General features: G+C 49.3%; 1 protein-coding gene across 1 annotated transcript in view; it reads left to right on the forward strand.

The window, feature by feature from the left end:
• The first annotated feature begins 5919 nt into the window (after nucleotides 1-5919).
• Nucleotides 5920-13916, forward strand: part of LOC147700664 (uncharacterized) — a 90137-nt gene continuing 82140 nt past the window's right edge. The window contains exon 1 of the mRNA XM_086929727.1: nucleotides 5920-6847. Coding sequence (XP_086785853.1) covers nucleotides 5974-6847 — 874 coding nt within the window. The 5' untranslated portion in view covers nucleotides 5920-5973. The remainder of the gene's footprint in view (nucleotides 6848-13916) is intronic.

Raw genomic sequence — 13916 nt, forward strand, 5'->3', positions numbered from 1 at the left:
GGATATTGCCATATCCACACGGACAGCCCAAACCAGCTAAACACAACTCCTTTAAAAGACAACATCACGATGCAGTGACTCTCCACAAACCATCTACTCCTCCAATCACATGTCGCTGTGTCTTTGATCTTGTAGAGCACTTTGCAGCCGTTTGGCCAGGTTTGCGCTATATGAATACCCCACATATACTTGAGTACTAAAGCAAATTGACAATGGAATGAACCCCTAGTGGAGCTTCCTATCTTTCGCTCAAGAAAAGGCTGAATACCTTCCCTTTTAACCAATAAAGTAGGGCCCTCTTGTGTTTTACAACACCAGTATATTACTATCTGTGATAGCGGCAGGAAACCTGTGGCATAACTAATAACATAACATTGTTGCTAATAACTCCCCCAGGGACCAAGGGCAGAATTGAGTCGAAAGCCCAGGTCTTGAAATAAGTGATGTGTGCTTCTTACAAATCGGTTTTAGAATATGTCAGACTCAGACCAGCACTTAGGGCATTTCACAGCAATCCAAAGGTGTAACTAATAATCCAATTGAAAGCACTAAAACGAGTGTCTAGTCCTTATTATGAGTCCCCAGTTGCAGGGGTTTAAATTATGCACTTGCAGAGAAAACGACACCAGGAGTCCCATTAACTCTACTGGTAGAACTAATGTGATTTACAGTTCAATCCTGAAAATACCCGCAGGAATGAGGAATTCCCTGGAGAATCGGTTATTCCAGGTCTGATTCTCTTGGAAATTCCTGATTGGCCCCCACTTTTCCCCCCATCGATTTTGGTTGCTTTTAGCAGCTATATAGTACAGGGGAAGCATGAAAGGTGTGTGGGGTTTTCACTAAATCGCCCGCTATCGGCTCCATCAACAGTTTCAAACAGCTCCCATTGAAGACTCTAATCCTGGGGGTATTGCCTGAAAATACCATATATTCAGGGTGAAGGCGAAAGGGTTTGGGGCATAGGATCATATGGCTGTAAACTCCCAAAAAATAAATAAATATATAAATCGTTTCTAGACCTTTCCCTCTTTTATCCCTCCACTCTTCCAAATCAATCCAAATAACAGACAAACATGTGCACCACTCACATTAATTGCATATTTCCCTGTACTAATTCCCACTAATGCTGTTTGGGTTCCGGAGTAGCGTGTTACTCACCGATGGCGTTTCAACACCTCATCAGCGGTAGCAAGCGCTATATAAATGCAAACCGTTTCCCTCTTCTATACCTCCACTATCTTTCTCAATCCAGATAACAGACTTACATAGCCACTGCACAAATTACTTTCATATTTCACTATACTAATTCACCACTAATCCATTATGGGTTCCGGAATAGTGTGCTACTCAACGCCTTAGCAGGGTTAGCAAGCGCTATACAAATGCAAACTTTTTTCCTCTTTAATCTTTCTCAACCCAAATAACTGACCAACATATCTGTAGAGAGCCACCCGGGCTCTCTCAAACAATATTTCCGTGCACCCATGCATCCCCACACCCCTCGGGGCAGGCTCGTCCCGAGGGTATAAAGGGGCCGGAGACCGCTCAGGGTCTTGCGGCCGAGAGTTAAAGTACAGCCTCAAGTGTTGTTATTCTAAGCGCAGCTGTGGCATTTGTGACCTGGGCCCCGCCGTGCTACAATATCCACCACTGAAATTACTTTCATATTTCAGTATACTAATTTACTAAGCATTTATGGATTCCGGAGTAGTGTCCTCATCAGGGCTAGCAAGCGCTTTACAAATGCAAACCTTTTCCCTCCTCTATCCCTCCACTATCCTTTTCAATCCAAATAACAGACTCACATGTCCACCACTCAAATTATGTTCATATTTCACCATACTAATTCACCACTAGTCCTTTATGGGTTTTCGAGTTGCATGCTTGTCGCCGAAAAAGAGCTTCGACATCTTGTCAGGGGTAGTGAGCGCTATAAATGCAATTGCAATTACAATACAAAACCTAATGCAGTTTGGAAATTAAAATATGTTGAAAGATTTAAAATGGATGTACTTGTAATTTAATGTAAAATGTAATGTAAAAATTACTTATAAAGCGCGGCATACACCGGACGGTTTCTTGGCGCTGTTCACTTTATTCGGTGAGCGGCAGAGGGCGGGGAGAGGAAAGCTTATGTGTAGATGCTACGGAAGAGGTGAGTCTTAAGGAGAGACCTAAAGTGAGGATAGGAGGGAGAGAGTCTCAGTTCCAACGGAAGAGAGTTCCAGAATGAGGGTGCCAAAAAGGAGAAACTGAGACCTCTGTGTTTTTTGCGCCTGAAACGAGGTGTCTGAAGGAGCTCAAGATGAGAAGAACGGAGGTGCCTGGAGGGAGCATAAGGGTGCAGGAGGGAGGAAATAAAGGAGGGACCGATGCCGGCCAAAGATTTATGAGTCAGGCAGCCCAGTTTGAACTTGCAGCGCTCTGAAACGGGAAGCCAGTGAAGGGCCTTGAGGAGAGGACGGACGTGGTGATGTTTTGGTTGGTGATAGATCAGGCGAGCTGCCTGATTCTGTATCAGCTGCAATCTGTTAATTTGGTATTGTGGGATGCCAGCGTACAGAGCATTGGCATAGTCAATCCCAGAGATGACTAATGCCAGCAGTGTCAGGGTGAGGGCTTCAGTGGTCAGAAAGTGAGCTATTTTCCGAATCTTCCTAAGCTGGAAAAAGCAGGAGGACACTGACCTGGTGCTTCATTGAGAGGTCCTGGGAGATGTAAACCCCCAGGCTTTTCACTTTGTCAGCAGGGCGGGGGGGGCGAGAGAAAGGGGCCAGAAGGTGGAATTCCAGGGATTGGATGGGCCTCCGACAAGAACGAGCTCCGTCTTGTCGGGATTAAGTTTAAGATGGTGAACGCCCATCCAATTACTGATATGGCAGAGGGTGGACTGGAAATCTTGAGCCGCTTCATCCGAGGGGTCGAGATTGAAGACGATCTGAATGTCATCTGCATAATTGAATGCAGTGACATTCCTGCCACGGAGGAAGTGGATCAGGGGGGTGAGGTACAGGTTAAAAAGAAGGGGTGACAGGGATGAACCCTGCGGAACGCCGCAGGTGACCCTCGTCCTGTCTGCCGTAAACTGGGAAAGACGGACCGATTGATGGCGGTCCACTAGGAAGGAACGAACCCAATTAAGGGCCGTCCCAATGATGCCCGCCTCTTTGACACGGTCGACTAAGATGGTGTGGTCGACCGTGTCAAAGGCCGCCGACAGATCTAAGAGCACCAATGCTAGACTGATGTTGGAGTCAGCGCCTCTACGAAGTTCCTCCATAACAGAGAGGATAACCGCCTCTGTCGAATGGGCAGGTCTAAACCCGGCTTGCTGGGAGTCTAGAAAGTTAGAGTCTTCAATAAAGGAGCTGAGGACGCTGGTCACATGGGTCTCAAGTACCTTGCTCAGGTAAGGAAGAAGGGAGATGGGACGGAAGTTGCCCAAAACTGTGGGGTCGGCGTTGGTTTTTTTTAATATGGGGACCACTTCGGCGTTCTTGAACTGACTGGGGACCTCGCCGAGCAGGAGAGAGTTGTTCAGGAGGACCAGTGGAGGGGCAGGGCTGGCCGAAAAGGCGGCCCGGAGAATCGCCGGAGGGCAGCAGTCTGTGGGGGAACCAGATGAGACTTTGTTTAGCAGGGAGAGGAAGTCTACTTCGGGTATAGGGGGAAGCTGGGTCAGGGAAAGGGAAAGGGAATTAAAAAAGGGGGCGGCCTCTGGGAGGGACAGCGCCGGGGCAACAGAGGAAATACTGTTTTTGATTTTACTGATTTTGTCTATAAAAAAACAATTAAGGGAGTTGCAAAGTACCTGAGATGGGAGGGGTTTGATGGTCACCCTATCCGGGTGTGAGAGCTCCTCCACAATAGCAAAGATGTCCTTAGATTTTTGCGCGGAGTTGAGAATTTTTGTGGAGAACTAGGCAGTTTTGGCCGCTGAAATTGCCTGTTTGTATTCTCCGGATAATTTTAAGAAGTGAGATTTTTCTGAGAGGTCGTAGTTTCTGCGCCAGCGACGCTCGGCTTGGCGAAGTCCCAGTTTTAGGGTTTTAAGGCTGTCTGAAAACCAGCGATGTGCGTCGTGAGGACGCTTAGTTCTAATTGACTTAAGCGGGGCGACCTTGTCGCTGGCGGACTCCAGCCATTTAACAAGTACGGCTTCCTGGGAATCTAGAGAACCTAGGCCGGGCGGAACCGAAGATGTTAGAGAAGAAAGAAAAAGGTCGAGATCTGCTTTATTCAAATTGCGGGCCAAGAGGCTAGGGCCTCGGCTGTGGGTGGGTGGTGGGGGGACCAGGAGAAGGAAAGAGATTAAGAAATGGTCCGACCAGTGGCAGGGAAGAATCGTGAGTGACTTAATTTCGAGGTTGTAGGTCCACACCTGATCCAGGGTGTGGCCTTTGGAATGGGTGGCTGTGTGAACGTGTTGAAGGCCATTGAGCCCACTTAATAGATCAGTGAAAGCCAAGGAATGGGAGCTTTTGTGTGGGTCCGACGGCCAATAATTGAAGTCTCCTAAAACCAGGAGTTTGGAGTTATTGATTGTGAGCTGAGATAGTAGATCGCCAAAGAGAGAGGGGAAATTGGGCATGGGTTGAGGGGGGCGGTATACCAGGACACAGGTAAGAGGGAACACCGAGGATTCGAGTCTGATAGCCAGGCAGTCAGTCTGGGGGATGGTAAGTAGAGAGAGGGAAGTGAATCTGATGGAGAGTTTAAAATGGCGGCTACGCCACCTCCAGATTTACCAGATGGTCGGTTGGCTTGGAGAATATAATACCCCGGAGGAATGGCTGCCAAGATGTCGGTGGGGGGGGGGGGAGTCCTCATTCAGCTAGGTCTCAGTTAGGAGTAGAATGTCAGGTCGATCTGAGTCCAGGAGGTGGCATATGTCATGTTGGTGACTGACTAGCGACCGGGTGTTAAGGTATGTGATTGCTAGTTCCATGTTAGCAGGTGCCTTAGCAGGCCGGGTTATAGAAGGTGGGAAGGAGGCAGTGTGCTCGGGGGTGATAGAGGATGGGAGGGCCTTGAGCTCTGGAAAAACACTATGGGCGTTGAAAACACCAAGTTGGAGTAATTTTAAGTAGCTGGTGGGTTCCAGCGGCCAGAGAGAGTGTAATGCAATCAGGTCCCTAGGGGCATAGGATGTGAATTGGGCAGAGTGACGGGCCCCGGGCCCCAACCGGGCGCAGACGGGCTTGCCTTAGGCGCGCCTTCGGCGCGCATTCGTCGCACCCGCTGCGCTCGTCCGCTGCGCTTCCGGTAGGGACACATCCTATATACAAGTGAGGGAGGGGGTTGGAAAGGGGCGTGGCCTAAATAGGTGGGCGTGGCCTGCACAACGCGTGAATGGCGGCAATTGTCATCAGAACCCCCTCGCCCGCTGCAGCGTTAAATCCGCTGTGCAGGGGTGTCGAGGAGCCAAGGGAATATACTATGTCAGGAGCAGGCAAGTATACAAAGTTTAAAAACACAGAAGCAAAACAGTTTTTTAAAGAACAAAAGATCGTGGCTCCCGGCTGTGCCTCAGGAGAAGTAGTGAAAATGTATTCATTATATATATAATAATATATAATATATATATATATATATATTTATTTACTTATTTATTTTATCAGTGCTATTGTTTATGTTTTTATTATTTTACTGATATCGCAACAAGAAAGTCGCTTCTTTTGAAGTCGCAAACAATAGGTAATTGGTGGCAGGCGCAAACTGGCTTGCAATCCTGTGAGTTCACGTTGCCTGCAAATGAAATGAGCCTCTTGCATTCCGTTCTGATCCTAGAATAGATCTATTCTTGAATAGTTATGAGCCGTGCCAACCCCCCCCCCCCCCCCCCCCCCCCCAGTCCCGCCCCCTCCAGCGCCCACGTCATTGAACTGTACTTTTTCTCCGCTGCCTGCAGTTGCGCGCTGCACTGGAAGCGGACGGACCCCTGCGATCAGAGTGGGACGCTGGAGCGCTATGAGGGGCCCCACAGAGACCGCCGGTGGGGAGAAGGGGGTGCAAGGGCCCCAGGGGGGAGAGGCGGCAGAGGAGAACAGAGAGCGCTTCTGCCAGCTGAAGGACGAGGTGGAGGGGCAGCACTGGGTCATCTCCATCACCATGCTGGCCCTGGCGCTGCTGGCCGTGAACGATGCGCTCTGGGACAGCGCCCACCTGCCTAACAAGAAGGCGCTATGGAAGGACGTGTTGTTGTGGGTGCTGAGGACAGTGATCTCCAAAAAATCCCCGAAGGAGAGCGATGTACCGGAGAGGTTCGGGATGGGGGGAGAGTCGGACGACGAGGGGGCCAGTGCGCCCCTGAAGGGAGCGCTGTGCACACTGTCAGCGGCCCTGATGCACCTCCACAACTGTGACCCCCTTCTGTCACCCCCCCAGCTCGAGCTGGAGAGCAAGCCCCCCCTGCCCGCAGGGTCCAAGCTCCAAGAGTGCATCCATCTGTGCGAGGCGCTATGCGGCTTCAGGAGGAAGGTTTCGGAGCGGCTGAAGGTCGGGGACCCCGGGGACCTGTCCGACCTGAACAAAGAGCTGGGGGTGCTGACAAAGCGCTGCGAAGACCAGACCGATGAGGTGCTGAACAGCGGGGGACTGCTGGACGGCACCCGGGGGGCCGGAGACAAGAGGGGTGTTCTGTCCTACGAGACACGTTCTAGTGTCTCGACAGGCATAGGCAACACAAGGTGTGCAACCCCTGAAGCACCCGAGCGGACCCCGGAAACCGACGGGGAGCCTGCCTTGGAAGAACAGAGCACAGCGCTGATGCAGACACGGTCCAGCACTGATGGCAGGTGTGATCTGCCGCCGGAACCGCAGAGGAGCAGTTCTTTCTCAAAAGGTCGGTGAATTGAGACCCACTGTTTCATGGAACAGTAACATGTATTCTTTAGGGCGCATAGAAGCGGCTGAGGCTACAAAGAAGCGCTTTATGATAACATTATTATCAATGGGAATGAAGGTATCCCCAGTTGGCCAGAATGTCTCTGCGGGCACGGCCATCCACTTGGGATTAATGCGACAGTCGGCGGGTTTGATAGCGCCTGAGCACAGGGCAGAGGCAGTGCGAGGAGGCGCTAAGAACGCAGCAACTGAGAAACTTTTTGGGTGAATAAAAAAAGTTCGCATCACAGACATTTTTTTAATAGTGTAACTTTGACTCCTTAAAGGTGCTTTCCAAACAAATGCCGGATTCTCACCACGGCTTCTGCTTGAGTCTCTCAGAAGAGATTGTTCAATGCGACCCGTCACCCGCCCCCTGCTGTGCCCACCTGGCCACCTTCTCCGCTCCAATCGGAGGGCAGTGCCGGGTGGTGTGATAGTGGAGAGGGATCAGCGCCCCCTGCTCCGCCTCTTTGGCCCCGTCCCAGGCAATGAGAGGCTTTTTCTCCCGCCCCTCGAGCACGACTGAGGCGGGTCGGTCCCACCCCTGGGTTAAAAGGACGGGGAGGGGGAAGGCGGGGGCGCCGCTCTAGTCAAGCTAAAAAAAAAGTTTATTAAAATGTAGTCTGTGACATCTTAAGTAAGAAAAAAAAAGGGTTCTACTGTTTCACAACATCGAGAAAACTTTCATTCTCATAACTTCACCCTCTTTCTACAGGGCAGAATAAACAAAGCAAAGTAAAAGACTTGACCTAAAACAAAATAGTAAGGGGCGCAACTAAACCCAAACTTCGTGTTACCACGTACAGAACGCTTAAAACCCAGGACATCGGGTCTTGCACAGAGTGGGAGGGGACTGCTGTGGTTGGGGTGATATTCACAGAGTTGGGGCTCCCTCGCGTATGGAAAGGTGCTCGTAGATGACGTTCTTGAGCTTTCATTTAAACATCACTCATTGGAGCTTCTTTGAACAACCCAGTATTGATCCGGCTCGGTTGTGTTTCAGTTTTAATCATTTATTTATTTATGCGTTTTTATAAAGCACGGACTTTACACGAAGGCGTCAGAGCGCTTCACAAAAGGAACAGTAAATTATAAATGAACAAATTACAAAAGCAGAAGATAAGTTACATGAGGTAAAAGTGACAATTGTGAGCAAACAAATCACATGAGGTAGCAAACAGTGCATTACAGGAGGGGAGAGTGACAAGTGTGCAGGTTACAAGAGAAAACAAAGTACAATTAGAGGTAATATACTGCAATATATGCTAGACACTCCGTGTAGGAAGGTGGATATCTGACTATGGTTGCCCCCAACTTTTTGCCTGGTGTTTTGTTGGTTTTTCGACTTAGTTGACCTGGGACCCTGCTATTCAGGGCCCCAGGCCTACTGCTCTCTCTGTAAAATGGATTCCATGTACTCTAGGTACATATCTAATTGGATACTGAGTCACCTTATCAGTCCATGTACAACATACCTTAGGTATCCAGGGCATAGGTGTACCCAGGGCCTACCAGGGGCTGAACCATGTATTATGCCACCCCTGGCTGGCCATCCAAATCTGACACAACTGGCTGCACGACAGCTGGGGCAAGGTGGTGTAATCACCCTTTACTTTAGATGTAGTATTCCTATATCTAACCCTAAAATGGACACATACATTCCTATCAGTCACTCCTATGGCAGGCCTTATCAATCCTGAAGGCAGAGTGCTTGGAATTATGTGAGATGGTGCTCTGGCATGAGCGGAGCCATTTGCAGCTTGCGGAACCAAGTCCTAAAAGCTGTTCCATGATAACGCGTACCATATACTCTTAAGTGCATTATAATCCTCGCGGTTATTTGCTAACTTTGGTATCGCATTATCAAAACATGTCGAGTAAGGTGTCATACGAATTGGAATAATAACCCCTCGCCAATTCTGGCGACGGGGTTAGCATTCCACCCTTCTAGAGGGACACGACATGTATGTAACTGTGAACCCCGGTTAAAGTTAACTCGAGCCTCAGCATCACAAAATGGATGCTGCCACCACAGACACAAGTCTGACCTCCTGCTGCTGGGGGTCCTTCCAGCGAGGAGGGCTCGGACAAAGGGTTTCCTGTCAAGGGCGGTGCTAGCACCATCCCAGACAGGATTTTGTGTATCCCAGGTAGGCAGGCCTGAGAGGAAGGTGACTGCAAGTGGCACCCCGGTGCTCACTGTGCATATGCCGGCTCAAACCAGTTCCAGGGGCACCCCAGCCCCTGAGCTGGGGAGAGACCGGACAAAGGAGAGGGGTGTAACCACCCCCTCCTGGTTCCACCCATGGGCAGGACCTAGTCGCGTGCCAGCCCCTTTTCTTAGGATAAAGGTAGGAGCGGGCACCCTTCCCAAAATTAGATAATCTTGAATCTTTAACTACTTTCCACGAAAGGAACTCTTGACATTCTCTGAAGACTCTCCCTTGTGGCTAAGGAGTAGCCACCCTGCACCAGCAGGCACCACCTAAGCCAGAGGTCTTCAATCTGTGGGGCGCGACCCCCAGGGGGGTCGTGGAGTCCTGGGAAGGGGGTCCCAGATTATGTTAGAGTGTGCAGTTCCTCTGCCTTAGTGGCGTCGGGCTAATTGAGGGTGCTCACGATGGAGGCCTAATTCACACCGAGGTGTGAAAAAACATCCAAGCCTCATTAACAAGTAATGTGAGGTACTCGGGCTTGGGCTTTGGTGTGTCTCTGAAGCTGTTTCAGCCAGCCTCACATACACAAGGGGGGGGCGAGGTGGGGTGGCTGGGGGAGTCACACAATTCGCATATTGGCCCCAGGTAGGCAGAATGACGCAGGGCGGCATCTTTGGTTTTCTTTTCAGCGCCGCCATATGCAGACTTTCTGTGCCGTCTGACCCGGCCCTTAGAGTGTTGAAGGGGGAGGGGGGTCATGGTCGAGGGTGTTGGTATGCCTTCCTAAACCCCCACAGATTACTTACCTCCGATTGCTGTAAAAAAAACGCTTCGCAACTCTTGCCCTCCGATCCCATAAGTTTCAGAAACAGGGGCACAATGTCCATTCTACCGATCCCGGGCTTTTTACGGTAAGCAGAACGCTTCTTGTGACGTGTACTGTTGAACACGGGAGACAACCCAACCCTGCGACAGGATGTTACCAGCCAGCAGCAACAATTTGGTAGGGAGGAGTGATAAATGTGCAGCTGGCAGATCCCAGCTAAGTTTTTCAGAGATCGAAAAACTCCTGTCATTAATTTAGGTAATGCATATTCATTGCAAAACCGAAATACCAAACTTGCGTAACATTTTTTTTTACAACAAAATTCATTTCTAATTTACAGAGCAAAAAGGTATATACAGGCTGACACAGATAAGACAGCTGTTTTTGGGTATAGATGACCATCTGAACTGTATTAAATATGAAAGGAGTGGATGGAGGAAGGGTGGATGGATGGATGTATGGATGAAAGAGTGGACGGATGAAGGGTGGATGGAAGGAAGGATGAAAGGGTGGATGGATGTATGGATGGATAAAAGGTTGCATGAATGATGCATGGATGGATGTGTGAAAAGGTGGGGAGATGAATGATAGGTGGGTGGATGGATGAAAGGGTGGGTGGATGAAGGATGGATGTATGGATGAAAGGGTGGATGGATGTATGGATGGAAGGATGAAAGGGTGGATGGATGTATGGATGAAAGAGTGGACGGATGAAGGATGGATGGAAGGAAGGATGAAAGGGTGGATGGATAGAAGGATGAAAGGGTGGATGGATGAAGGATGGATGTATGGATGGATGGATAAATGGTTGCATGGATGAATGATGCATGGATGGATGTGTGGAAAGGTGGGGAATGAATGATGGGTGGATGGATAAAAGGGTGGATGGATGAATGATGGATGTATGGATGGTAGGATGAAAGGGTTAATGGATGAAGGATGGATGGATGAAAGCGTGGATGGATAAAGTATAGATGTATGGATAAAAGGTTGCATGGATGAATGATGGATGGATGTGTGGAATGGTGGGGGATGAATGATGGGTGGATGGATGGATGAAAGGGTGGGTGGATGAAGAATGGATGTTTGGATGGATAAAAGTTGCATGAAGGATGTATGGATGGATGTGTGAAAAGGTGGGGAGATGAATGATAGGTGGATGGATGGATGAAAGGGTGGGTGGATGAAGGATGGATGTATGGATGAAAGGGTGGATGGATATATGGATGGAAGGATGAAAGGGTGGACGGATGAAGGCTGGATGTATGGATGGAAGGATGAAAGGGCGGATGGATGAAGGATGGATGGATGAAAGGGTGGATGGATGTATGGATGGATAAAAGGTTGCATGGATGAATGATGGATGGATGTGTGGAAAGGTAGGGGATGAATGATGGGTGGATGGATGGATAAAAGGGTGGGTGGATGAACTATGGATGTATGGATGAAAGGGTGGATGGATGAAGTATGGATGGAAGGATGAAAGGGTAGATGGATGAAGGATAGATGGATGGATGTGTGAAAGTGTGGGTAGATGAATGATGATGGATGGATGTGATGGGGTCTAACAGGTGCATTTATGGTTGTCAAAAGTTGATGATGAGGAGTACCAGTTTCTAGAATTTTTTTTCGAAAGGGGGTCCTTACGCCTATAAAGGTTTTACAAGGGGGTCTCGGCATCAACAAGTTTGAAGACCTCTGACCTAAGCGGTTGCGGTTTGCTGCACGTCCATCCTCCGGATCAAGACTGACCAGCTCGACGAGACCCGGATACCCTGCCATCTCTGACCTCTACCTGCATCATCAGCCCAGCTGAGATTCGTGGGTGTGACGAGACCTGAGGGACCGGCCATCTTCAAAACCTGCACGACGCTTAACCAGCACGACCGCCGAGGGATCCTCGAGTGAGTGCACTGGGGTTTGAGAAGCCCCAACCCTGAGCAGCTCCAGCACCGAAGTCCAGCCCCCCCAGCATCCACGAGATCTGCGTGGGGCCCTTCTGCTTCTCTGCTGCTTGCCACGTTGTCCGGTCACTTGCCTGTTGGCTAGTGGCCCTCCTGACGACGTACCACAACATTTTCACTGCTGGTCTAGGTTCTCTAAACTGGCCCTTGCTCCTTGTCCAACAAGAAGTGCCCTGGACCCTCCTGGTCCACTCCAGACGCCATTTTGACTCCACCGCGTGGGCTTGCCTTTGCCAAGGCTTGTTGCTCCAATCCCGGATCTAGCATCGCCGACAACCTCGTGGGACAGCTCGCACCTCCAGCCTGGTCGCCGACAACGCCTCCTGGCCCGTGTGACTGCAGAGTCCAGCGTCACCCACTCACCTGATCGCGGTGACTTCACCCGGTGCCATCCTGGTGCCCACACAATCACTGGCTAGTGATTGAGAACTGAGTCCCCTCTGCTTTCAGGTCGTCTCCATCACCGAACCAGCCTTGGATCACACCGAACATCTTCACTGGTCGTCTGCCAGCAACATCTTCTTTCAGGCTCCATAGACTACAACGAGGATTCCCGACGTCATTTGAGCCCTATGCAGCCGCAGCCCCTGGGCTAGGTAACCCGAGCATTTTGGTGCTCCAACGAAGGTTCACTATCCTAGTGTCCAGATCCTTTTTCGTTTTTAGTCTACCTAGTCGGATTCGTCCGGAAACAGTAACTTTAGAATTACTAGCATCCATAGACTTTGTCCCGCATCCCGCGTAAGAGTTCACACTCTGCACCCGAGTTCCCTAGGCCTCCTGCTCCTAACCTTAGGGTCCAGTAAGGTAGTCCTAGCGGTCCTGAAGCCTCTGGATCGTGTTACTTACCTGCTAGTATTTCGCATTCCACTTTTAGAGTATATGGTTTTTCGTGCACCTCGGGCATTTGTGTTAATTGTGCAACTTGCAGTATTTTCTTAAGAGTTTTGTATTGTGCTTAGCTCCCTGACTCATAAAGAGTTCAGGGTAGACTTGTTATTAATAAATATACTTTATTTTTATAACAACTTGTGTGGTGTCCTTTCACTTGGTGTTCAAGGGATATATGTGATGGTAAAACAGCGGGCTTAACACGCCCTCTAGAGTTTAGCCTAAAGACTGCTCTTGTCCATGCTACTAGGATAGCTGGTCTATAAGGTTGACTTACAACCAATCATCAATAAGGGTCGTTTGGAATGATACACAGTGATCACTAGAATAGTGAGCACTATATATCAGGCCAACTTCTCACACTCCGGCACAAGAACAAACGTTACGTAGGCAATGGTGACACTTGTACAAGTATCAAAGGCAAACAACATGTGAGAGGTAGCAAACAGTGTGTTACAAGAGAAAAGTGGCGTGTGCATGTTACAAAAGAGAACCAAACACAGATACAAGGATAATACTGCAATAAAAGGCATACACTCCAAGCACACGAACGCACTGGGAAGGCACTCCCATAGTCATGGAGAATAGAGTTTTAAGTGATGGGAGGTCTTCCTTCAGATAATAGAGAGGGCGTGAATTACTTTAGGAGGTGTCTTTGGAGGAGGAGAACTTTGAGGTCCGTTTTGAAGGCCTGGGAGGAGGCTGGGTTTAGTAAGTGAAGTTAGTCAATGTTTCCGGTATAAGAAATGCATTACTTACCTGTAACTGCAGTTATCCAGTATTGGTGTCTTGCATAGATTCACATGCCTGATTCATTCCCCGTCAGCGAGATGAGAGTCCCCGGTATATAAATAAGCAATGTCCTATAGACATATATAGAGAAAAGTTGGCCTAAAGGCCTCACATTAGTAACATATCTAGGTCCTTTTTTGCATAGGACCAAAGTCCAGAGAAGAGCCAATCAGCTGCCACCTTCCTCTAGAACCTTCCTGTCAGGAGCCTCAGTCTCTCAGATTTTCGTACGCACTAGGCTAAGCATGCGTGTTACTGAGAGAATAAGGTGAGTCCTTCCAGGGAAGGTGGGAGGGTCGCATGTGAATCTATGAAAGACACTAATACTGGATAACTGCAGTTACAGGTAAGTAACCCATTTCTTAGCCAGTATTATGGGTGTCTTTCATAGATTCA

The sequence above is a fragment of the Lissotriton vulgaris genome, chromosome 7, assembly GCF_964263255.1.
Source record: "Lissotriton vulgaris chromosome 7, aLisVul1.2, whole genome shotgun sequence".
Lineage (NCBI taxonomy): Eukaryota > Metazoa > Chordata > Amphibia > Caudata > Salamandridae > Lissotriton > Lissotriton vulgaris.